This window comes from Haliaeetus leucocephalus, unplaced genomic scaffold, assembly GCF_000737465.1.
Source record: "Haliaeetus leucocephalus isolate CR32 unplaced genomic scaffold, Haliaeetus_leucocephalus-4.0 Scaffold328, whole genome shotgun sequence".
NCBI lineage: Eukaryota > Metazoa > Chordata > Aves > Accipitriformes > Accipitridae > Haliaeetus > Haliaeetus leucocephalus.
This window is the reverse complement of record NW_010972764.1, coordinates 2096181-2121048: the sequence shown is the minus strand read 5'-3', so window position 1 is coordinate 2121048 and position 24868 is coordinate 2096181. Positions and strand designations below refer to the sequence as shown.

At 40.7% G+C, this 24868-nt stretch overlaps 1 protein-coding gene across 1 annotated transcript in view; it reads left to right on the top strand.

The window, feature by feature from the left end:
• CTNND2 (catenin (cadherin-associated protein), delta 2) overlaps positions 1–24868 on the top strand; it is a 538576-nt gene that overhangs the window by 403589 nt on the left and 110119 nt on the right. The window contains exon 10 of the mRNA XM_010571474.1: positions 3804–3987. Within this exon, the coding sequence (XP_010569776.1) occupies positions 3804–3987 (184 nt within the window). The remainder of the gene's footprint in view (positions 1–3803; positions 3988–24868) is intronic.

Below are 24868 nucleotides of genomic sequence, written 5' to 3'. Positions count from 1 at the left end.
ATGCTTTTCCTAAGGACTCTGGCAAAAGATCCCTTGTGCTTGGCTTCTGTGCAGGGTATTTAGCGCTCAGATTTCAATCTTAATTGTCACGTTCAAGAGGGAAACTCCCTGTAGTACCCGTGTGCCTTCAGCATATAAACAAAAAAGCCTGCCAACGCCGTGTTTGCTCTTCCTGGGGTGCGCTTCCCAGCACTACCAAATGGCATTCTGCATCAGTCCATGACCAAACTATTAAATTAAGATGGAAGAGAAAAACCTAGACGAGTTGGAAGACTTTCAGATTTTTATTTTTACAAAGAAGATTAAATAAGCAAAATCTTAGTATAAATTTAAGGTTGACTTAAACATACCAAATTGAGAAGAATCGAAGTCTTGTTTCTCCCAGTAATGTTTATTTTCTTACAGTCCTTTTACCATATAATTTATTTGGCATCTGATGTCTGCAGGTCTGGTAATTGGTACTCGGACCCAAAATCCATCTTCCAACTGGAAGCAGCTGGATGCTTTCAATACCAGTTTTTCCTTAGTTTTAAACTCAAAATGAGATTGCAAGATAGTTTTTCCACGCACTTCAGTTTGTTATATGTAAGGGTGAAAAACTTCAACCTGCAAATAGACATGATCAGTCTGGTGTAGCTATTTTTCTCTTTCTGAGAAGCATCCAACATAACCTAAAGATTTGGGCGGCAGGTGAGGCACCTCTCAGGCTATTCCAGACTTGCTTATTGTGCTCGGAAACCCGGTTCAGTCAGGGCTTTTAGAGTAGGGTGGCAAATTATCTCAGTGACCCAGTCCTTACTATAGTCTTAAAGGGCATGTAACGCATATGTGCTTGAAAAATATGTTCAGAGTCATATGGAGAAGAGGTAGCTCCATAATGGAAGGTGCCTCAGGTAGATTTATTTTTTTATCACTTTCCCTTGCAAAGTCAAGGCAATGGATCATCTTCATAGACCCGACATAAATCTAGCTCCAGGTCATCCTCAGCAAAAGTAATGGGAAGAGAATTGCCAGTGCCCTTTCGTAACTGCAAATCCTTAATTAAGGAAGGGTACAAGGAGGCACTTAAAATGCCAACCTCAGCAAGTAGCACTCTACTGCTTGTGAGAATAAATTATAACTTGTCAGAATAAAATTGTTTTTTTCATTAATGTGGTTGGTAGTATTCAAAGACTTAAAACTAGATAAAACACATTGTTCTAGGGTAGAAGAAGATTATCTTACTCCTTAAAATGGTGTGTGTGGTGCACAAACTTCGAAGGCAGTGTCAGGCTTACCAGGCAGCACTGTTTTGCTTGATTCTGCCTTGACTTACAATCATTTTAGGAGAAGGCAGGACAGCTAATTTAGTCTGGTGAGCCCTTCATCCTCTTACTGTGAAGGTTTAATTTCCAGTTAGTGAAACCAGACCCTACTTTTTGGCTCTTGGGTGAATATGTAGGTTTTTATTTGGATTTGGAGCTTACCTGTTACTGTAGCAGTTTATGGAGCAAAAGCTCGTGGGCAGTGTCAAGCGGGTTTTAAATAGAGAAAAAGGGCTTAAGGAGTAGTTCCGGGCATCTCAGCTATTGCTGAATACCAACTTATCATCATGCTTATGTGAGTTTACTTTTAATTAGCAAGAACCTAGAGTGAATAGAAAATAGCGGAGACATACACACATTTAAGCATTTTGCTAGACAGGGCTCTTATGTATTTTTTTTCTGCTTTTCCAGTTTATGACTAGTTCTTGCAGCCCAAAGCACTGCTTTGTTGCCATCAAAGCACTATTCCAAAATAGGACTTCTTCACAAAGAGGCAACACATTGTCTTGCCTAAGAACTAAATTGGACCTTGAAGGGGGAAAGATTTGCATTCTGATTCTCTACTTCTATACCATGCACATCCTTTACACCTGTCTAGATAAAGTAAAAAAAAGGCAACCACATTGTTGTTTGTACTGACTAAAACCAGCAAAATGCTAGGTATTTCAGGAATAGTAGATGTGCCAATAAAGCTTACCAAGAATACGTCATAGAAAAGCGAGTATGGATATCTTTATTCCTTTAAATATGGTATTACTTTTCAGAAAGGCATTGAGAACAGAATTCAGACAAAGACTCTTTTCCCTTTAAAGCAGCAATTCTTAAATTAAAAAATGAACAGTATTCTTATTTCTGCTTTTTTGTTTTGTTTTGTTTTGTTTTTCAGTCTGTAGCTAAAGTCTGACAGTTTCTGCCTGTTTACCACATACAGATCATTTTAAGTTTGGGGGGGTATTAGTATGCTAAGCAAACTTTTTACATTAAGCTGCATAACTGTCATTGCGTACAGTTCCGTATAAAATAATTAAAACATGAAATTGTATAACTGAAACAGTCTCCCCACAGAGGTAATTAACTTGAAAGGGAAACCTAAAAATGTAGGTTGATTCCTGTTAATTACACCTCTCCTTCAAATCACAGAATGCTAAAGAAAGCCTTGAGCAAGAGGTGTTCTTGCTGCTCATACTTGTAAATGTCTGAGTAGACGTTCGTAAGGTCTTTAGCTGTTTCCTCCCACCACCCCTCGCTTTGGGTTTTCATAGTGTCGTGTTCCTGTCTGTAACCTCGTGTGTACGATGATGACAATCTTTCTCTGTGTTGGTTCAAGACTTGATAGCCATAAAGGCAAAACTCAATTCTGCCGCGCAGAGTTGGGTGGGGGGCCAGGCTGCCATCGCTGCAGGAAGGGAAGGACGAAGGAGTGGGGTCGGACTCCGGAGAAGAGGACGTATGTTGGGAAGAAGAGAAAGAGGCAGCCTTGCTCTTCTAGCTGCTCCTCGGAGGACACTGGGCTAAAATAAAGCCCACTGCTCCTCCAGAGCAGCGTATTGCCCTCCGGCTTCCCCCAGCACTAGTCGGTGCCCAGCAGCAGCAGGCTCTCAGCGCGGCACAAAAATCAAACACGCTTTTCCAGCCAATATACAAGGGAACGAAAAGCAGGGTCTGTTCTGCCCCCAGCAGCTGCCTGCCCGCTTTCTGGGGGGCACATCTGCAGCGGTCCTGATCCTTGCGGCCGTGCTCCGAAAGCTTGGCTCTTGATTGCTCTTCCTTTTCTTTGGCACATTGTGAATTTTAACAGAAGGGTTTGGTTTTTTTTAAATTCCAGTAAATCTCCTTGTGAGTTGCACCATTAAGCTTGTTGTTTCTGTGCAAAATCAGCAGTATTCTGTCACTTTGTATGGTAAAATATTTACAAAATAAAAAATGACTTGTTAAAGGCCAGGATAATACCATACTACTGTATCAGGTTGTGAAGGAAGTCTTTTTGCTTATAGTACGAACTAACCTAGACAGTTACTTTCATTACATTGAAGATCACGGGGTTGGGGGTTTGTTTTCTCAATGAGTATCCATCAAGAGTGGTAGTCTTAATGTAAATCAGAACCTATGTTCTGCCCTTGGTTTTTATTAATTTTATTTAGAAGGAAGGCATCTGAAGTCCAAGCCCTAAAAAAAGACATGTAATACTCTTTCATTCCACATGTGGTTCACAGCCTAAATAGGCCTAGAGCATAACCAGCTGCTCAGTTTTTAGGGTTAGCTCTGAGAAATTTCCAATGTTGCCATGATTACTTGTTGTGTATCCAAAGCTGTATTCTCGCTGCAAAAATGTGCAGGTATCATTCAGGCCCATGCTCAACGTAGTCTTTTTTTTCTTGACAGAAACAGCCTTATTAAGCACACCAATGCTATGAAGTGTGGTGGTGTTTTTTTAAAAACGAAAACTCTTCAATCTTTTTTGCAGAAGTGTTAATTATTAGTAATTTGGTTTTTTTGTAGGAGTTCTCTGGAATCTATCCTCCTGTGATGCACTGAAAATGCCAATCATCCAGGATGCCCTCGCAGTGTTGACCAATGCAGTGATCATCCCTCACTCTGGATGGGAAAACTCTCCGCTCCAGGATGATCATAAAATACAACTCCATTCATCGCAGGTGCTGCGCAATGCCACTGGGTGCCTAAGGTGAGTACTGCAAAACCTTTGCTTTTCCTCAGTCATCTCGCTTTGGCTTGAATTGGTATTTCTCATGCTTAGGCATCTGTAAAGTAAATAATTAGTGTGTGTGTCAGCAAAGACAATGACTTTCAGTGCTGTAAACTTAAAGTTGGAAATTAATTAGAAAACAAGCCTCAGGCCATTCAAAAAACAATCTCTACAAGCGCTGCTGTGGGTTTTCTATTTTTCTTTTCTTAGCAGCTTTGACCAGTCTTCTGATTCAAGCTTGAATATTACAGATGTTTTTCTCCTTGTAGATTTGTCCTATTTCCCTAGTTGCTTAAATGAAGTCAATATAGTCTCACTATTATACCCAATTTAATCAGCACAAAAAGGAATGAAGATGCTCACAAAAAGTAACGTGCCTTACGGGTTGCAGATGCCATTCCTGGAGTTACAATAAATATATAAAGTAGATTTTTTCTGCTCTGTGAAGATGAGAAATGGATTTCAATAAGAGACCAACCAATTTAACATTGTGCAACTAGAATACTTAAACAGATCCTTAGCAAGTATGATACTTATTTATGTTTATATTTGTATGCCAAACTTGTATATGCAACACCAAGGTGTACTTATATAAATATGTGCAATATGATCTGTAAAAATCACTGTAGATGTGAGAATGAAAATAGGATGAGTAAGAGGAGTTTCAGTTCTGACAAAACCTTACAAAAGGATTAAGTCATAGCAATTTCTGAATTCCAATCCATATCATTTTGTTGAAATACTTTAACTTATTAGGCAAGTTCTTTTAAGCATTGATTTTTTTTTTCTCCTTATATATTGGAGATCTGTAATCTATCTCAGAGACATGAAAATTGATTAGTTATATTTTTACATACATCACAGGAAAATTGTTAGGTGAATAGTATGTATCGGTAATACTTTCTGTGTTGTATGCTGCACCCAAAGCAGATGTCCATCAACGAGCTAAATAGAAAAACATTGATAGGAAGCAAAGTAAAATAGCAGTATTGTTTACATATCTATAGCAGGCCCCTTTTTGTCTTTGTGTTGTTTCATCAAATGAAATGTCTCCCTTTCAGAAGTAATATTTGAAAAGTTTAAGGGAAAAAGTTGTAATTATTATTGACTGTTTATATGTAATCGGAAGAGAATGAAAGGTAGAAGGTAATTACATCCATGTTGCAAGTATACTTGTATTGGAATTAAATGCAGGTATGTATATGTGAATACCAGCTATGTTGGGATATGTGACTGAAGCTAGGCATTTGTACCTGAGTTGTATTGATTTTGAAAAGAGTTTGGTCGTATAATTGTGTTGCATTGCGTTCAAATGGCTAGAAAAAAAGTTACTCAAATCACTGTGACAGAAGTCATTCCTTAAAGACCTGTACCATGTTATATGTCTCACACTTCCGACGTTTAACCTGTCTCAGTTAAAGAGCTGCTGTCCATTATAAATTTGGGGCTTCACAGTGCCCCTTCTCTGAACGGGCATGTCCAGTGTTTGTCTCCCCACTCCATAAGCTCTGTCTGCCTGTTAATTCTTCCCAACTGCTTCTCAGGGACTGGTGTCCATCCCTGATCCTGCAAACCTCAGTTCTTCCTACCTCATAGTTGATGGATTTGTTGCACATTGGTCTTGAAATCTTTCTTTTTTCTTTTTTTCTGTCTTTTTTTTCTTTTTTTTGTGTGTGAGGGTATGTGCATGCCCATTTGCAAACAGATGTGAGCTTACTGTAGCCTGCACTCTGGGTCAGCCTGAGGACTTGGGGCCACATGAGAATGGTACGTTGCCTAATCTAATACACACTGCTTTGCAGCAAGGCTTACTACCGAGTGCTTGATGGTATGCTGTCATAGCAGAATGGCTTCTGGTCAGCTCCTGCAAAATAAGCTCATATCTGCCTGCAAAAGACTGTGCATATTATAACTCTTGAATCGTTCCCAGGTAGCTGTAGCAGCAGCTCAAACGGCTGTCCTGAGCAGGTTGGTCTTCCTCCTAAACCCAGGCCCTTCAACCATAGTATGGCTTTTTAATATCTTTCTGATATCAAACCCTCCCTATTTCCCAGATGCATCTTTCTGTCCTCTCTAACAGCTTTAGGTATTTATTTGGCCTTCATCCATCTTCCGTAGCTAATTTCATCCCACTTAGTCTGTGTGGATGGTCTTTGGCGGAGCCAGAACATTTGGAGAGGGTTGAACTTACTTTTGCTTCACACCGGCGGGAACTTGCTTGCTTACCTTTCCCCAGTCGCTGTTGAAAATCTCTCACTCTGAACAAAACGTCAAGTTTGTGTTTGTGCAAGAGAGAAAAGTGTAAGTTGACCTCTGAGACGGTAACTGGATTCTTGTGTTGAATTCACGTAAGGTGATGGGTCTGTAGGCTGGAGGAAACAGCGAAAATCAGAAAGAAGAGCTTGGAGAGTGGCGATGACCGGAGTAGCGCGTGCTCTGTGCCGGTAGTACCTTAGCCAGCGTTCCTTAAATACCCACCACCCCCAATAAACTGAACAGCTCTCAACACTTGCCACTTGTGACTAGTTACAAGCCTTGTATTTCCATTTCAAGATCTCACTGACAAGGGAGGTGATGTAAATCAAGAAGATGTGATGTGGTTGCTGGCTAAGGTAGTGCTGTGTTCACCTGGTAAATGGAAAGTCCGTTGTCATCTTCCATGGGAGAATTTCTTCTAAGACTTTGGTTTGGTTGTCCTCTGCTGTTTTCTTTTTCTCCTGTTGCAAGAGCTGGTTTTTGAAGGGGCACTGGTTAAAATTCATTTCTGTCAGGATTATCAGTGATGATGCTCAGTATCACAGGAAAAGTAGTTCAGAATACTTGACAAATGTTTCTGAATCTGTAATGTTGACAGATTTAGGGACATCAGGTTGTATTATGTAAGGTTTAATGCTAGCAAATATGCCAGGGGGATTTGGGGTGGGAGGGCAGTCAGTCTTCCATGCCTTTGGTTTTCTGATGCATTCACTGCTGAAAACTTTAAATAATATCTGAGAGGTGCTGTAGTAGAATCCATCCCGTATACAATACTATTAAGTAGTTTGCAATGGCCATTATATAGGAATAGTCAGATCTTTGTGTTTTTTCACTCTAGTATTTGAATTATTATTCTTTCTGCTGATCTTCCCTTTTCTCAGTTTCTTGATGAGAGTTTCTTATGCTTTTTCAATTAAAAAGTTGCTTGTTAACTACAATTTTTAGTACTCTTGTCTGCTTATTCATTATCATTCTTAACCAAGTTCTTAAGTCTGCAACTCTAGTCACACAGTAATCCAGCTGAAATCAGTATGAAATCATATTAAAGACAGCAGCAACATCAGACCTTCTTTTCCTGTTTTCTTTTTTCCTTAAAGACATTATTTACGAAATGCACTTTGCATACTTTTGTGATTAGAAAAAAGAAAATAGCTTTAATACAATATTGTACTAATTAATTTTACATAACTTGAATACTTTGAAATGGTTTAGATATTTCAAAGCTCTAAATACATTGTTATACCTATCACTTGTAAATTTAATCTTAATCTTTCATAAATTGCCAGACCTCAGTGTGACATGTGTTAAGAGTAATCACCCAATTTATTTGCCTCCCCACTGAGATACCAGTACCTTACCTCGGTAGGTTCTGTGAAAGTTTGACTTCTTTCTTCCTTTCAGATTTCAGCTGTGACTGCTTTATTTGGGTTAGAGAAATACTGTATCTTTGGTTTATAGTTACTGATTCATTTAGACTCACTAGGGAAAGTCAGGTGAAAACTGAATTTGGAATCCCAGTTGTTTATAGGGGGTGTTTATAATCCCTAATCTGAAATTTAAAAATCAACAGGAGACATATTGCATAATGTTGTCTTAACCTGAAGCGTCAAGCTTACTTAACACAAAAGTAGATCTCTGTCCACGACAAAGACTGTCTGAAAGAATCCCAGACAAAAATCTTTTCAAGAGTTTTTGTCCTGATGTACAGTCTGGAACCTTGGGGTTTCTCCGATGAATTTCAGTTAATAGAATCTCATCTGAGGACTTAAAAGAATTTTAAGAATTTACTGTTTTAAGATTCTGATCTGGTTTTAGATGCACAATCATAAAAATGCTGTCTTTTTCTTTTCTCCGTGTTCCATTTAATTTTTCATCGTAAACTGAGGGTACAGGGGCAATTGTGAAAATCAAAGATCTATTAAAATATTTATATCCCCCCCCCATTAGTTGATTAGAAATTCTATGGGAGAGTAATTCAAGTAGATTTTGTTTATAAAGCCCCACACCTTTCAAATTTTCATACTTCATACTTTCGTGCTTGTCAAACCTTTCACAAAATACCATGAATAATTTTTCAATTGAAAAAAAATACGTAGGAAGCTCTAAGAGTAGAAAAGCAAAGGGGAAAAGTGCTTTTAAAACATGAACTGAATGTAACTGACCCAGCAGTTTTTTTCTGGATAGATCAACTCATGGAAGGACAAAATTACCTTGTTAAAACAATTTGTGTTAACTGTGAAGCCTGAATATCAAGTGTTTTTAACTGTTTTGTGGATGAATGATCTGCTTCACAGACATTTACAGCTAATGCATTTATTCCACCATCTTATTTCTCCTCCAGTTCTCTTCTAAGCAGCCAACATCTATTGATTCGTATTCTTAGGAACTTCTGTAATCAGTTTTGAATATAATGTTCTGCTGCATACTGGCAAAAGAAGATGAGGGAGCAGCATAAAATAAATAGCACAGACTGTATTATTCATCATCTGTTTAGTTTCTAAAGAAACATGCATATATATGAAGAAACTTTCTTATAGATGTGTGAAACATGTTTCTTAAGAAACTGAACTGATACATGTACGTATGTGCATGTGTATGTGCGTGTTTATGTGTGTATACATACAGATATAAAAGGGCTGATTATTGAAGCTAAAATATGTTTCTGTCTTTACTGACTGGTGCAAGCTCTGAATATCTTCAGTGGGGTATAAATGGAGCTGGTTTCTTACAGTAGGTCCAGGACCTTTGCTGCTGATTTTAGGATTCTCCTCCTATCAAGAGAACAGTCACATTTTGTCCATCCCTGCGTATGCTCTAGTGGATACAGAGATGTTGGACGTGCCAACCCATCTCAGTATTTCTCTTGCTTTTTCCAGAGCCCAGGAGCTCTCCTCAGGCTGACCTGGCAGTCTTGTGCATCAGGTACCAGAAAGCCCAGGCTTGTCAGAATCCAAAGTCAGGACAAAATTCACATTAACTGTGTATTTCCCCTGGCAGCCTACTCAAGGGACGGACTTTTACTACAGGCAGTCCGGCAAGCAAGAGCCGTGGCAGAGACACAACTACCTGGAGGGATACTGGGGCAGGGTTCTCCATTTGTAGAGGGGAAGCTGTCCAAATCCAAGCCTGCAATTTTTCCTCCTCTTAGCCTCTTCAGATACAGTCTTATGTTGGAGAAAGGGGTGATCATCACTGTTCTTGTCTTTTTAAAGCATTTTGAGCTATTAAAATTACAAAGCTGGCGTAATTAACATCCGAGGACCATCAGATCAGCAGATTTGATGCCAATTATCTAGCTACATTCTATGACCGTGTTGTGGTGAAACACATGTTATATATTACATACTTTACAAAGTTGCATACCATGTGTTAAACTTCACTTGGCCACAACTAGGATGTTGAATCAAGTTAGAGCGTTCTTAAACTCCAGAGTTATACTGGCTATACTGGTGTGTCCATTGTTAAACAAACCCACGCTCTGCTGAGAGCTCTTCTCAGCTTGGGAATTTCTCTAGGACCTGGAGTTGGAAGTAAGTGCGGAGGAAAGCCTTGTCAAGAAGCTAAGGAAAAGCTTAGCTTTAGTGTCTCATTTTGTGAAGTTCAATCCCTTTTCACTAAAGCTTAAATTCTTATTAGAATTATATCATTTATGCTTCTTGGTCCCAGCAACGACAGGCTGTGGTGGAACTGAGGGCTAATGTCAACTCTCCATTATTTTGAAGAAACCGAAACGGATTCATGACATGTACCGTACAAATGACTGCCAGATAATTTCCCATTTAATATAAATGAAGGTATCTTGATAACAGCTTCTACATCTTGTCTTTCCAGGCTAAAGCTGAATAACGTATTGCTTACTTTTAAATGCATTAGCTCAGAAGTTCTATATTACTTGTACACGATGAATTTTGAAAAACTGTCTTTAGTAAGTTTGATAATGCCACCCAGAGTACCATACGGGAACATAATTCACAGGAGGGAAAATGAGCTAAACTGCAGTTTCTTGTCTTTTAAAACAAGATAGAAAGGAGTAACGTCTAAGTAGCATTTACCTAATGGCGGGCATTTTAATCAAGGAGTAGGTGTTTATATAGGAGCCTGGTTTTTAGAGGCTTTGAGTGTTTCTAGACTGTCACTGAATTACCAGCTCTGAAAATCATTTGTAGTTTTGATGTTGTTGATAATGAGTTTAAGTGTCAAATTTCAGGCACCCTAATTCAAAACTTTCAGGCAGGCTGCTTTCATGGGCATGAACTATGCAAAATGTATTTTTAAAAAGGCTAAAACTTTCACTAGCTCAGGTGTAAATGTTCACGGCCATATTCCTAGTCTTTCAACCACAAACCAAAATGGGAAGAATCACAGAGGAGTAAGAGCCAGTCTGCAGTGGAAAATGTATTTCACCTTTTCAAAGAAGCTGAAAGGTCCAGTCTAGAAAAAAGTCAGAAACCAGTCTGAGAGGCTGCAATGATTGCATCCCAGTTCAGCATAAAGTTTCGGAGGCAAATTTCTGCAAGGTATGAGAGAGATTGTTCCTTGCTGAATGCTGCGATCGTTCAGAAGTGTAGCTGAAACCTAATGTTAAGATTCGGGGGGGGGAGGGAGATTTTAGTATGAATAGATCAGTGTCCTCTGATTGCTGCTGTAATATTTTTATTCAGAAGATACTCGAGGGAAAGGTACCAACAGAATTAAATGTGTAGCTGTGTCAGATACTTAAGCACCCCACTTTTTCTTCACAGTGCACTTACTCCCACTCTGCATATTCATGAACAAATTTATAAGGTTTATACAAGGTCGTACTGTATTAATTATAGCAGTGGTATTCAAATAGCACTCTGAAGTTTAATGCTTCTTCAGCATTTCTGGTAAAAGCATTATTTTAACCCATCAAACTGATGCTACAGATTCCACATATCTTTGGAAGTTCATTCTGGGCTCAAGTTGATCAAAATCTCAGCCAGAAATTTTGTTTTTAAACTGATGCTATGGAATGCCTTTTGTAATCTCCTTTGGTCTGAAAAATAGTACAGCATAATTCCAGACACTTTTTGCTCTCCTATACTGAAAAACACATTAACAAGTTTCGACGGCATACCTCCTTCCTTCATCTCTATATCTGATAAGAGATGCTGGGCTGCTCTGCCTAAATCTGCCTTCAAATGCAGAAGGAACTCCCAGCGTATTGATTTTGCACTGAGATAAGTGATCTGTCAACATCCATCTTCAAAATATTATTTATGTGATCTGTGGGCAAACAGGGAAACTCATTCAGATTTCAACGGGGCTTCATGTTTGGATACAACTTAGAAATATTGGACCTGTATGTCAGAGTCTGATAATTTAGGACCTAGCTGAAATTTAGTTCCTATTCTTCAACTACGATCTTTTATTCTCTTTAACATGAATGTATGTGGGTTTTTTAGGGAAAAAACCCAACAACTTAACTGGGTGGCATACAGTTATAAATACTTAGTTGTTGCTATGGCAGGAGTGTGTTCTTCCTGTAATTTACTAGTTTACTGTTGCTGGAAATTATACACACACGTATGTAAAGAATGGATGTGCCTCAGTACCTTTGCTTTCATCTTATGATATTCTTAGGCTCAGCGACGATGACAAAACCATCGACTGCTGCCTCTTAGGCTGAATGGCTTATGGTGGACCCTAGCCTTGGATTAGAGATGTGTTGACTATTTCAAGTATGTTTTGAATGACTGTTTTCCCAGCTTTTGGTGGGTTTAATTCCTTTCAGGTTGAATGCTTGCTGTTAACTAGTGCCCAATGTGAAAATCAAATGTCCCCTCACATCTGCATGGTGAGGTAGTGTTAATTTACATTTCCTTCTGTCGGAGGTTTCAGCTGTGTGGATGTGAATGCTCTGAAGAAAATGAAATTGTTTTGTGAAAGGGCTTAGATTCTGGGGGAGGGGGGTCATTTCAGGAGAGTTTTCGTTTATGCAGCAGTGAGTGTTAAGCTCGGGAGACGCTGTAGTAAAGCGCGGTCTGAATCTCGGTGGCCTGCTGACTTGATTTGAGCGTACTCCAAGCCCAGCCGACTCTAACGAGCCCCTTTCTCGCTGGGCAGCTGCAGAGCTGAGTACCACAGCAGCACAGCTATTTTCTGTTTGGGAAGAGTCCCCAGGCCTGCGTGGCACCGCGTGTATTTTAGAACGTGTCAGCGTGTCCGTGCAGTTACTGCGTGGGAAGCTGAAGAGATGGAGCCAGTTCTCTCTGGGTCCTTTGGAAAGAAAGGATCACAAGGGCCACGGGTGTCATGGGAACCCCGGTGTACCTCTGTTGTTGCTTTGCTGACTGTCCAAAATCCTCGATAGTCCTTTTCGAATGGGGACTTTGAAAAACTGCTACAGTCTGGCTCCACAGAAATTATTTGTCTCAGCATGAGAGAAAAACTGATTGTGACAATTCTGTAGCACCGCTCACGGTCATGGTGACTGATGATAGAGGATGGTGGTTTATTTCCCCAAGGAAGATGAGAAACACAATCATCCAGAGTTTGTATGCCCACTCAATTCCACCACAGATAATGAAATAATATTGGGTCAGGTTCAGGTTCTTTGGTGCTCATCACTTGATTTGAATGTTAAGTAGCTGTTCTCCTCTTAAAGCTGTTTGCGTTACTAGGCAGTATGAAAAAGGAACACGTGAAAACACACGGCTCTGCATAGTGAAGGAAAGGCAGGGTGTAATTCCGCAGCTTTCCCTCGTTATCTTACGACAGACTGCTTCAAATCTGAAGAAACTTCCCCCAAGAGTGAGAAGATCATTTGGTGTCTTGGCTCAGTCTGAGGATTTTCAGTAGAGATACCTGTTTGAAGTACGCTGAGCTTGCTTCGTGCTTCTGGATAAGCCAGCCAACATCACAGGGTAGACATTTTATCACCCCCTTTCAGAATGTTTTGGGCATGCGAACTGCCTCACTTCAAGCGCAAGAGTAATTAATGCCAGCAGCTCAAGTTGAGCCAGCACTCAGGTCTTTTCCTGCGAGAAGGCTCTGATGGCATCCCACGGTTCCACGAGTTGGTGAGCTACTGAGAGCTCATGAGAAACGCGCTCCGGTACCGTCCTTAGCACTGAGCCCCTCAGACCCGCCGTCCCCGCTAACCACACTTACAAACTTCATTACTTTTATCTGGTTTGGAAATATTTTCTCAGGAAGCCTCTTGATGAAGTAAATAAATAGAAATACAGCTCTTGGGGGCTGCAATGAAATAGGCTGCCAAGCCTGCTTAGTTCACTGTGCACTCACCACGTCTGAGCTGAGGACTGAAAAGAGCAGATCGTTTCTGGATGTCGTCTTTTGGGAAACTTTGCCCGGCGAGTGTTGGGCTGGTGTTCTTATTGTCATCTCCATAGAGGAGCTTTAGCACTTTGTAAGATTCTTCCTTGAGCAGAGAGGACAATCTACTAAGGACACTTTGAGAAAGAACGAGGAAGTCCATTACTTGCAATCAAATGGATTTCCCGCTTTCCGAGAGGATTAGCAAAGTGGACAGTTAATTTGGGGGTAAACTGAGACTTTTATAAAGACTGAAGTAAAAAGCATGTGATGCACGTCGCTAATTCAGTTTCACCAGTTTTATCCAATTTGAATATTTCTCTGGGCGTGATAAAAAACTGACACGCACGTGGAGTGAGAGGGTGCAAAGCCGGGGCGAGGTGATGCTGATTTCCAGCTCCAGCTCGCTGATAACGCTCCCAGCCTTGCGGACACTGCCTCAAAGGCAACAACAGAGCAGGACGAGAGGATTTTCCTGTCTTCTGCCAGCAAAGTCTGTGCTAAATTTCTGTCTAATACGGCAGGGAGAGGTGAAGACTTCCCTCTATAAAAATGAGTGAAACAAAGATATTAGAGGTTTGTGGGGTTCAGGGTTTTTTTCCTATTGCCTTCCCTAAATTAGCTTCATAGTGTATTTTCAAGTTCTTTACTACTGTTGAGAAAGTTTCCTTTGGGAAGAGCACATTCTTTTTAAAAAAAAAAAAAAAAAAAATAATCCTGTCTTTTAACTGCATCTGCATGTACTATATGAAAATATTTAACATCTGCCTGATCATATTTTTAGCTAGGATTGCACACTACACGCAGAGGATTTCCGTAACAAAGTACTTCTGAAATATTCATCCTAGTGTAGCTTTTTTACTTTCACAGCTCATTTCTTTTTGTCAGGTACTCATTTATTACAGTTAGTTGGTTACAGCTTTAGCATTTTCTCTTGAAGGACAGTAGCATTGTGAAATACCTCCTCCTCTTCCCCTGCTGTCATTCATCCATCTTTATATCTGATTTACTATGCACAGAAGTACAATACTTGGAAAGTGTTTCAAAAGCGATAGTCGTGAAAGGGCACAACATAACTATTGTGCATATACAAATGTGGGCGTTTTGGGTTTTTTTTAATCCCTTAATGAAGTAAAAATACATAATAAAATAGAAAATAAAAATATTTTATTTGCCAAAAAAAATTTGTTTCATTCCCTGGGTTCACTTTATATAATTAATTTGTGTTGAGGCTTTGTTTTTCAGTAGAGTGGTCAAATTGATTGATTTAGATTGCTGTCTTTGGTTGCCAGCCTTCACGCTAAGAAGGAATGTCTTCTAATCTATGCAAATACAAGAAAATACACAATGTCGTCTGTACTCTCGGTAGTTACTTATGTGTTACGGTTAGCTGCTTGTGCCCGCGGTCTGGCTGTGCTCGGGGCTGCGCAGGAGAGCACTTGCAGTCAATGGCCTTGGGCACGGCTTGTCACCTCAGAAGTGTTTAAGTTTCGTAACCCCACAAAAACAAGGGAGATCTCATAATCTGTCTTGAAAACAAGCGTCACTAGGTTGCGGGGCTTACTGAGGACAGCGGATCCGCACACGGGCACAGGATCCACCAGCAAAATCTGGTGCGTGGCTGCCACTGGGATCACCAGCGCTGAAACGGGGGAGAGGGAAATCCATGTGAAGGATGCGTTTTTCTGAACTGAGATTTTACACGATCGACAGGAACAATGGGGGATTTTTAATTGGTTTTACAGGAAAAATGTGCTTGCTTTTTTTGTTATGTTTTGGCTTTACTTCTGAGAGGACCGGTAATTTTGGTTTTGCCTTCAGTTAGATTGTAGAAAAGTGAACTAAAAGAGTCTTTGGGCACTGAATTAATCCCACATTTCCCAGAACCCTTTTTTCTTTTTTCTTTTTTCTTTTTTTAATTGAGGTTTTTCTTCATTTGGGTTTTAATTCAGGAAAGTGAGGTACCCAAAGTTAAGTAGGCAGCGTCTCCGCCTTGGAGGAGTTCAAGAAAATCTATCACCTTCCCTTGCTTATAAAAGCAATTTATGACTTGTTTTAGGTGGCTTGCTTAACAAGGCACCTGAATGAAGTACTGGTTGTTTAGAGGCATACTACCACTATACGTCACATTTGTGTATACACAGATGACCTGTAAATAATCAGTTTGTTTTGCCATTTGCTCTTCCAAATGTATAGGTACTTTAAATACTTTGATATTATTATTATCTATAATGAAAATATATCATTACTTCCTAATAAACCAGAAAGACAGACATATGTGCGTCTGTGGGGGGGTTTGTATGTGTTTATATAGCTATATACTTTCTTTTTACTGTAGTCCTTAGCCTGAATAACAGCAGTTGGTAGTATTTCTTTTAAGAAAGTGGAAAGTGACTGCATTAGCACAAAAATTTTATTCTAGAATCATGGCTACACACGTCATGAATCACATGGAAAGCATTAACTGATTAATTATCCCCCATAATTCCCCAACATATCTCTGTCTAGACTATAATGCATGCAGTATTGCTTCTGCCAGGGTTACATTTTGCTTGACCTTATGGCAGACATACAGTGTAATTACTAAATGGAGGCTAATTTATGTAAACAAACATTAGGGTTTTGTAGCATGAGCCCTATCATTATGTTTTATTGCTAGTGGATGTGTTATGTAGTCAGCCATTCTTCAAGGGCTTGGGTAGATCATTATTGTAAATTATCTTTATACTGTAAACTCTAAAGATTTAGAGTTTACAAAGTGAAAGTATCATAGTCCCTAGATATGATTTTTGTTTCCTCTCCTGCAAGTACATGAGGACTTTAATTGATCATGCTTTAGCAAAGTAAATATATCTCACTCTGTATAAGGGTACTCAAATTATTTTCTAGTTAGTACACAGAGAGTTTGGGGGATGCTAATTCAAACCACATCTGGTATTATCAGACATAATAGGTAAAAACAAATATGCAGGAACTGGAATGTATTTAATACTTTGATAGCTGTCATGTACTGGCCTTCATCTATCAAAAACCTTGGAGGTAGCTGCCACACAGCAAAAGCAATTGACTTCCATTGCTCCTTATAAGCCAAGCTAACCTAATGGCTCCCATTCTTAAATCAAGTGCAGGAATGTATTATCATGAGGGTAATAGTGACACTATCCACCAGTTTTCTTCTTGGTTTCCAATAATACCAATAGTACCTTTTCTTTCCTTCTTTCTCATTCTTATAGAAAGCAAGAAAGGAGGAGATTGATTGTGTTTACAATGCCATCTGAATAGCTGGAGTTTTCCTTGGTGCAGATTTTGGGAATGTGACTCTTGGCAGGCATCCAAGCTTATTCATTCCTTTCCTGCTTAATCATTTCACATTTACTCCTCTCTGTTGGAGGTCTGTCCTTGTGCTGTTTACTTTGTGTAGTTCATGTGTTCAGTAAAAAATAATTATTAACCTATCTTATCAATAATAAATATTTGTCCATGCTCAGAATCTGCAGTGAGAAACAGAACAGTGGCCAGCAGGTGCCAGTTTGGAGTTTGCTCTGCTCTTTTCATAGTTCGTATGAAATGAATTTAGTGGCCTCAGCACAATTCCTGCTACCGTCTCACTCAAAGCAACGCTGCTGTCGTCAGTCCTGGGTACCCAGGCAGGGAGCAGGGCTGATGGTGGCCGTCGAACTGGAAGGCTCACTGGCAGCACAGGGTAGGAGCATCTGCAGCAGCTTCGCATCAGCAGGTTCAGCCAGCGGTACAGACTGTGGCATTTGGTGTGAACCTCCTGATGGCCTGGACTGTACATTTAGGGTGTTATTCTCAACGGTAGTGGCAAACTTTCCGTTTTAACTTTGGTTGTTAACCATACCTGCCTATGCTTCGATCATTCCTCCTGACAGCAGCACCAACGTATCCATGGCAATCACAGATTCAATGGGTTTTGAAGCCTCTGTGGAGCTGCTTCATAGGAGAAGGGTGCTCACAGAATTTTAAAGAAAAAAAGCCACCTCAGTGAGAACTTGGGAACAAACCACCCTGTTGTGCAGGAAGACTGGGAATTATGGCAGAAGGCTCACTTGGGTAAACAGAAAGCTTCCTGAAGCACAAGAAGAAACCAAGGAGTGGAAAGCAGAACAACAAAGGAGTATGAAAAGCCTTGGTTCTGCCCTTGGGGTTGAAATGAGGAAGATCAAAGCCCAGCTGGAGCTAACTGGGGACATAAAGGATCACAGCAGGGGATTTTACAGGCACATGTGTCCTGAAAGCAGAAAGAAGTTGAGGGGCATGTGAGACCATTGATGTGTGGGGAAGACTAATTAGTGATGGACAAAAGGGAAAAGACTGAAGAACTCACCACCTTTTGTGCCTCGGTCTTATCAGGCAACTCCTGCTCTTAGACTCCCGTACATTTCATCGTGTTTTAGGAAGGAGAAGGAGAAGCCAGCAATGGGCAAGCAACAGGTTAAGGACTGTTTGGAGAAAAAAAGATATATTCCAATCCATGAAACTGGAGGGGATTTACCCAAGGGTGCTGCAGGAGAAGCTGGTTGATACGGTTGTGAGGCACCCATCACGCTGGTGTTTGGCGGAGGTGTCTGAGGACTAGAGAAAGGCTAAAAATTTATCTGTCTTTGAGGAGAACAAAAAGGACAGTCTGGGGACCACCATTACTTCAAACCCTGGAGAAACCATGGGGTTTTGGAATCCATTTCCAAACATGTGAAGGGGGAACAGTCAGCATGGATTTGCCAGTGGCAAATCACGGTTAATGAGTGCTATTGCCTTCTGCGATAAAGTGTCTGGCCATGTGGCTGAAGGGAGAGAACTGATGCAATGTATTATCACTTTGTTAAGTGTTTTATCAGTATGGGCTGGAAACCCTGTGGCTGAGCAGCACCCCTTTTAAAAATGAACTGGGCTTTATAGAGGACACCAAACCGAATATGAGCCAACAATGTGTTCTCATCATGCATATGGCAGAGTGGGGTATATTGGTGGCCAGCAGGTCCCTGCAAGGTTTCCCCCCTTTACTGGGTACTGGTGTGGCCACCGCTGCAATACTGTGTCCAGCTTTGGGCCCACCCAGTTCAACAGAGACGTTCGGAAACTGCAGAGGGTGCAGAGAAGAGGTCACAAGTTTCAGCTTGGAAGGTTCAAAGTGGACATTTTCCTTTACCAGGAAGGTAGTGCAACACTGGAACGGAGAGGTGGTGGGATGTCCATCCTTTGATGTCTTCAAGGCTCTCTAACAAAACCACTGACCTTGTCTTGTGTTGATGATAGTCCTTCCTCGGGCAGCAGGCTGGACTTGGATGACTTCCCACCCACTCCTGCCAACCAGCATTTCTGAGATGCTGTGAATGACTCCAGAGTTTCAAGTCAAGCCCGTGGAAAAGGAGGAATACAGGAATTGGAAGCTCTGAAACAAAATCTGGAAGAGAACAAAATTCCCGTCTCTCCTTTCCCCTCTCGGGGCCATTACTTCTCTCCCCTTGCGTTGCTCACGGAGAACTTGCTGACAGAGGCAAGCAGGCTAACAGAAACCAGCCCCTTCTACAGCGTAACTCTGATTCACCTCAAAAAAGTCCATCCTGTGTGGTGGATGTGGCATGAGTCTTGTGGGGGTGAAAAGTGACAGCGTAGACAACATATCGCGATCATTCCGTGAAAGAGGGGTGAGTTACCGTTGCAGAGCCCTGCTTCATTGGGGTATTGTTCCCAGTGCTTGACTTTCTAACCGTACTGTTCTGTAAAGTATTTTATAATTCATAATGATGAACTGATTAGCAATTGCAAGTATGATTGCTTTCAAACGTCAACCAAACAGCTAGAGAAAGATTTGTATTTGAAACATCGTTTTTCAATTACAGTAGTGTAGGTTAATGAGTGTTCATTTGGTTTCTCTTCATTTTTGTTAGGACTAATCTTAAATCGTAGAATAGTTTATGAAGTAAATAAAGTTCTGTGAATTAGTAAGTGGAATTTTGATGGGATTTTAAATTGAAATGCGTACTTATGGCATTGGACATATGTAATAAGAAGTTTATTTAAATAGACAATCCCAGAATTGCAGTTACAAGCTGCTGTTCATAATTTTTTCATCAAGATGAAATTGCAGTCAGAAAAAAGTATTGACCATTACATGCACCGTGTCTAAAGTGCCATTTGCATGTCTCAAATCAATTAAATCCCCTCAAAATTGGGATCAAACTTCAAAATTCTATGCAAAATATTAATATTACATTTTTTGAAAGAATGGAGATAGGGGAAACCCAGTAGATTTTTCATTAATTACTTTTCCTAACTAGTATAACTTTGGAACATTTAGGTGTCATTTTTCAATCTCATTGATACGTCCATATTTTTCTGGAGTTCTCTGAACTTATATACTGAACTATTTCCCGAACTCCTTGCTGTTTATTTCAGACTGACTTCATCATTTGGCTAAATAAACAAAGATGGTTGCACTTGATCTCTGAAGTAGTTTCAGAGTTTATGCTTGTTACTGCTGTTCATTCTGGGTATTAATAGTAGCAATCAACTTCTCTGGCACCGCAGCTTTTTTTGGCTGTCATGCTTCGTTCAGTTAATGGGGTAGATTTCTAAAGCAAGTTTACGGTATGACAAGCTGCCTGAATCTTCTGGGGCAGGTTGTAGTGCCACTCCTCAAGCGGCGTTTGGGTTATAAATGTGTAAATTGAAGACCTAAGTGGTGTGAAGCACTTTTATTTGGGGAAAGGGGGAGGGAGGCATACTGAATGTCATGAAACGGTTGCTGTAAGAGGCTATAGCAAATAGCAGAGGCAGATGTACGAGATTTTGCTGTCTGAATTATAAACAGCTCAGCCTAATTAGGCATGTTCTGAGAAAAGATTTCACTGTGTGGATTGAAATTCCAGCATTCACCCACGTGATTTCGAGGGGCTCTGGCTGCAGCCATCTCAGCAGTACCACTGGCGGCGGAGGGGTAGTCGGAGCAGCCCGGCACAGCCGCAGAGGTTGGGGGTAAACACTGAGGCTCGTGTTTTCTGTCTGCCAGGGTGCTGCTTTCCATGGAGATTCTCAGAGAGTGGATGGCACTCATGACAGTGGTGGCTTAATACCATGACGCTGAGGGCAACATTTTAGGTGAAATGATCAGGCAAGAGTGCAGATAGGGTTGGTGGGAAGTAGGCTTAAAAATTAAATTGAAGCTGAGTATGGGTTACAGCTTGGGTGTTGTAACCAAGAGTTTTGTCTTAGGGACTTGTCTACACAGTGGAAGAGCAGAAAGCAAAGAACTGCAGAATAGCTGTTTCTCAGTAATTCTCCCTGTGAATACTGTCACGGTAGACTGTGCGTCCCCAGAGGAAGTTCGTGCAGAATAAATACTGCATATGAAATTCAGGTAACTTTTCCATAGGCTTCCTCCAGCAGAAGAGTCCGTACAGTGCCTGCATGTTCCTGGTGTGTTCAGTGGCACCCGTCGGTGCCAGTGGGTGTTTCTGGATGGGGGTGTACAGCTCTTCCCTCATCTAAACGCCAGTGTGGTTTCATACAGCTAAGAAGTCTGTTCTCAGAGCTGTGCTCAGAGGGACACGGACCCCCGGCCGGCACCTGAAGATGCAGGGAGAGGGGTTTGTACCCAGCAAAGCCCACGTCGCCGTCTGATCCTGATCACGGGGGAAGAGAGGCTGAGCCTTGGCTGAGGACCCTCCAGTACCTGTACCCCGTGTGGTGTGGGAAGGTGAAGGGCCCTCAGCAGCATAACATCCCGTAGAACACAATCTGCAGGATGGAGAGGAAAATAGGGGACTGATGTCCCCTGCCAGTCTATGCATACATACAATTACATGAACAGCTGATTTTAATCACGACAGCTTTTGGTTTATTGAGGCGCTGAGATTCAGGGGATCTCAGACAGAGACCATACACCAGGTCCAAGGTCGAGGTAGGAAATCCAAACAGCGAGCCAGAAACGGGGCTGGGGACCAGCACTGCTGCAGCATCGCTGGGACAGGGACAGGGATCCGGGCTCAGCTGCAGGGGGGTCCTGGGCCATGGGCACGGGTATGTAAAGCTGGCAGGTGAGTAGGCAGGTATGTAAAAAAATGAGGTAAATCAAGTAATACAGAAGTGGTAGGAATGACTTTAATCATAATTAATAAATTGCAGGGTAATTTTGCCTTTCTCAGTGCAGCATCCGTAAATGAATCATCTTGCACAAAACAGACAGGTAGTTTATCAGTTACGATCACATGGGCCTTCTGCATCCCTCCTGCTCTGGGCAGAAAGATAACTCAAGCACAAGGAACTGGAACATTGCGGTACTTGATTCATGCAGTTACCATCTTGATGGAGTGTCGTTTTACCAGAGCCACCTGTTCAGGAAGGGAAAAAAATATCCACTAGTATTTGGTATTAGCATATTTATTGCAGCAAGATTTGGCAATGGAAATCAGCTCAGAGCTGGGGAATAAGCACTGAGCTTCCTAAAGTTGTATTAAATAGTTTGCACTCTTTTATACCTAATATAGCAAATTTTACTGTAATTCTGGGAATTGTGTTTGCACTGTACCAGAGGAAGCTATGTTGTTGAGTAACTGACAATTAACGGAGAATGGTAAAATAATAATTACAAAATTAGAATGAGTTTTTATTCATAAAAGAACAGGCACCTTTATAAGCTGTAATTACCTTTTTGCTAATTTGGTCTCTGACTGGCACACAAAGCATGCAAAGGATGAAACTCTTCCCAGGCATAACCCCACTGCAGTCGAAGCACTGTGTTAGAGGTGAGGTTTGTACACTGGGTGTGTTGTAAAAGGAGGTGACACAGGAGAAAGTCTGATGGTGCTGAGTATCTGTCACTCGGGGAGTGCTTATCTGTCAACTAAAGAGTAGTCACAACTGCAGAAATCCCTTAGTGTGGGAATAATTATCGTGAGATCGGGGCTGAAGTTTGCTACAGCATCAGTAACTTTGTACTTGAAACTGGCTCTCAACTTCATCTGGTTTTTCGGTTTGTATAATTCTTCCCCCAGTCTTTTTTTGTTGGTGGTCAGTCGTGGGTTTTTAGGCCACCAATACACTCCGCCCCTTGGCCCAAAAAATGTATAGTAAGCCCCTGTGTAAGGTGAGGCTTGATGGAAAGAGGATGCACAGAAGTGATCACGAGATAATGAACACAATGATTCTGCAGAAGCCTTTACTCAGGCAGATACACACAGCTCCGGCAAAGTCCGGTTTTGGGGGGAGAAGGGGGGGGGGGGATTGTCCTCTTCTTCCACCGCATACAAGTGTTTTGGTTCAATTTGTAGGACGAATCAGGATGAAGCAAATACAGTAACTTGCTAAATGTATACATTTGCAGATGGGATGGTAAAATATCTGAAGGCAAGCATAATAGTACGTTTCATGGCAAAGCAAATGACAAAGTGGAAGAAGAGAGCCTGCTATTCATCCGAGAGTTACAGGAGCATCTTCAGGCACCAATGGGAAGTTTGAATTTGGTTTTTAGTTGAACAAGTGAATTGACTCAAAGGGTATGTGTTAAAATGAAAAGGGAAAAATGAAATCTCTGCCAATAAGTCACGTCTGCCTCCTGAGCAGTTACTGTGACATACAACAGCATCGGGGCAGCGTAGGGTTTTGTAAGAGGTTCGTTTCGGCAGAAGAGCCAAGTTGTCAGACACCAACCCTGGGGTATAAGCCAAAGGGGTAGAGAGCATTGAGAACAGTGCTAGTAGCAGAGAGTGCTTGTTCATCGTTTTATATGGCATGGACTAGGTGGGGATAAGTAGGGTTGTGGTAGAGTGATTCCCTTCTTTTTTTACAGGTTATTTCAAGCAGCAATGATGCACAATGACTCATTAGGCTGAAGGGCACCCTAGAGGGTCAGTTCTTTCATCATCTCTCAGTATGCCCATAAAGCCGTTTGGAGATATGATGAAGTGACATAATCTGAGGTAGGACACACACTGGCAATTTCAGGTTAACTGTCATGAAAATAGGACATGAACATACATATTTATTTCTTATGCTGAAGGCACATTTAGCCAAAGCATAAGAATTATAATTTAGTTTGCATCACATTATATTTTCTTTAACAATTAGGCAATTTTTGATAATGAGATTTTTTTACAGGTATTTAGCTTAAAAAAATCATAAAACTGCGCGATGTTATTAGTGGGAAGCAGCATAGATACCTTGATGTTTTTAATGGAGTTAAAGCGTAAAAATAAGAAAATTGAGGGTAGAGATTGTTCTAGAAATAATAAAATGCAATTTCACAGGAACAGTATCATATAATGAATTATGTGACTAGAAAGAAATAACGTGAGCAAATAATAAATGAATATTGAGATGCCTAACTGAAAATTGTGACACAAGTGCTGGTAATATAGAGCATGTGGATAATGACAGTAAAACAACAGGTGGAACTATTACACTAGTATGTAGTCTAGACTAGGGATGGGCAGAAATGAGGTAGAAGACAGCATTTCTAAGGATTTTTAGTTTGGTAGAGGAGAAAGACACCTCTCAAGTTTGGAGAGAGACTCCAGCCAGAGAAATGTCCATAGCAGTCAATTCACTGAGAGTATCACTATACACACAGTTGAAAAGCACTTGACTTCTACTTTTCTATGCTATGCCATAACTTAATGTGTTTCATACAGAGTAGTGTCATACTTTCTAATATTCTAATGAGTGTCCTGCTTTGTGACTTCTCATCCTCTGTATTAAAATTTCTAAGTAGCTGATCAGAAAGAGATGAACCTAATAATCTAATGAACTGGTTGGTGCTGTAATTAATTGTGCTCATCTGATTAGTCAACAACCAAAGCTGATTTACCATCCTTTCTTCTCAAGGCTCTGCACTGATAATGTTTTTTCAAGACTGTAAAATAGATGCAGGAAGGCACTTGAAACTCAGACGTGACAGGGAGACTGCTTTGTAGGTTAGGGGAATCATCTTACTTAAGCAATCACGATCCTATTTGTTTGTTCCTTAAGGTTGATAGGATTGCTTATTGCGAGTCATGTATTTTTTTCTGGTACATCTCATCTTTATTCATAGGATTTTCAGACTGGTAACTCTGCTAAATATTTACATTGTTTATGGTCTGATTTTGGTGATTATCTTTTTCACTTGATTCTAAAACCAAAGCGAAAGAACTGTGTAACTTACCAATATTTTGATTTATAAGGCCTGAGAAGAAGTGCATTACTAATAATGCTTTTAAATATCTCAAACTCAAGGGCACATGCAAACAGACTTACTGAGCTTAGGTGCCTACCAAAGTATACGGGAGGAATATGCAGTGTGTTG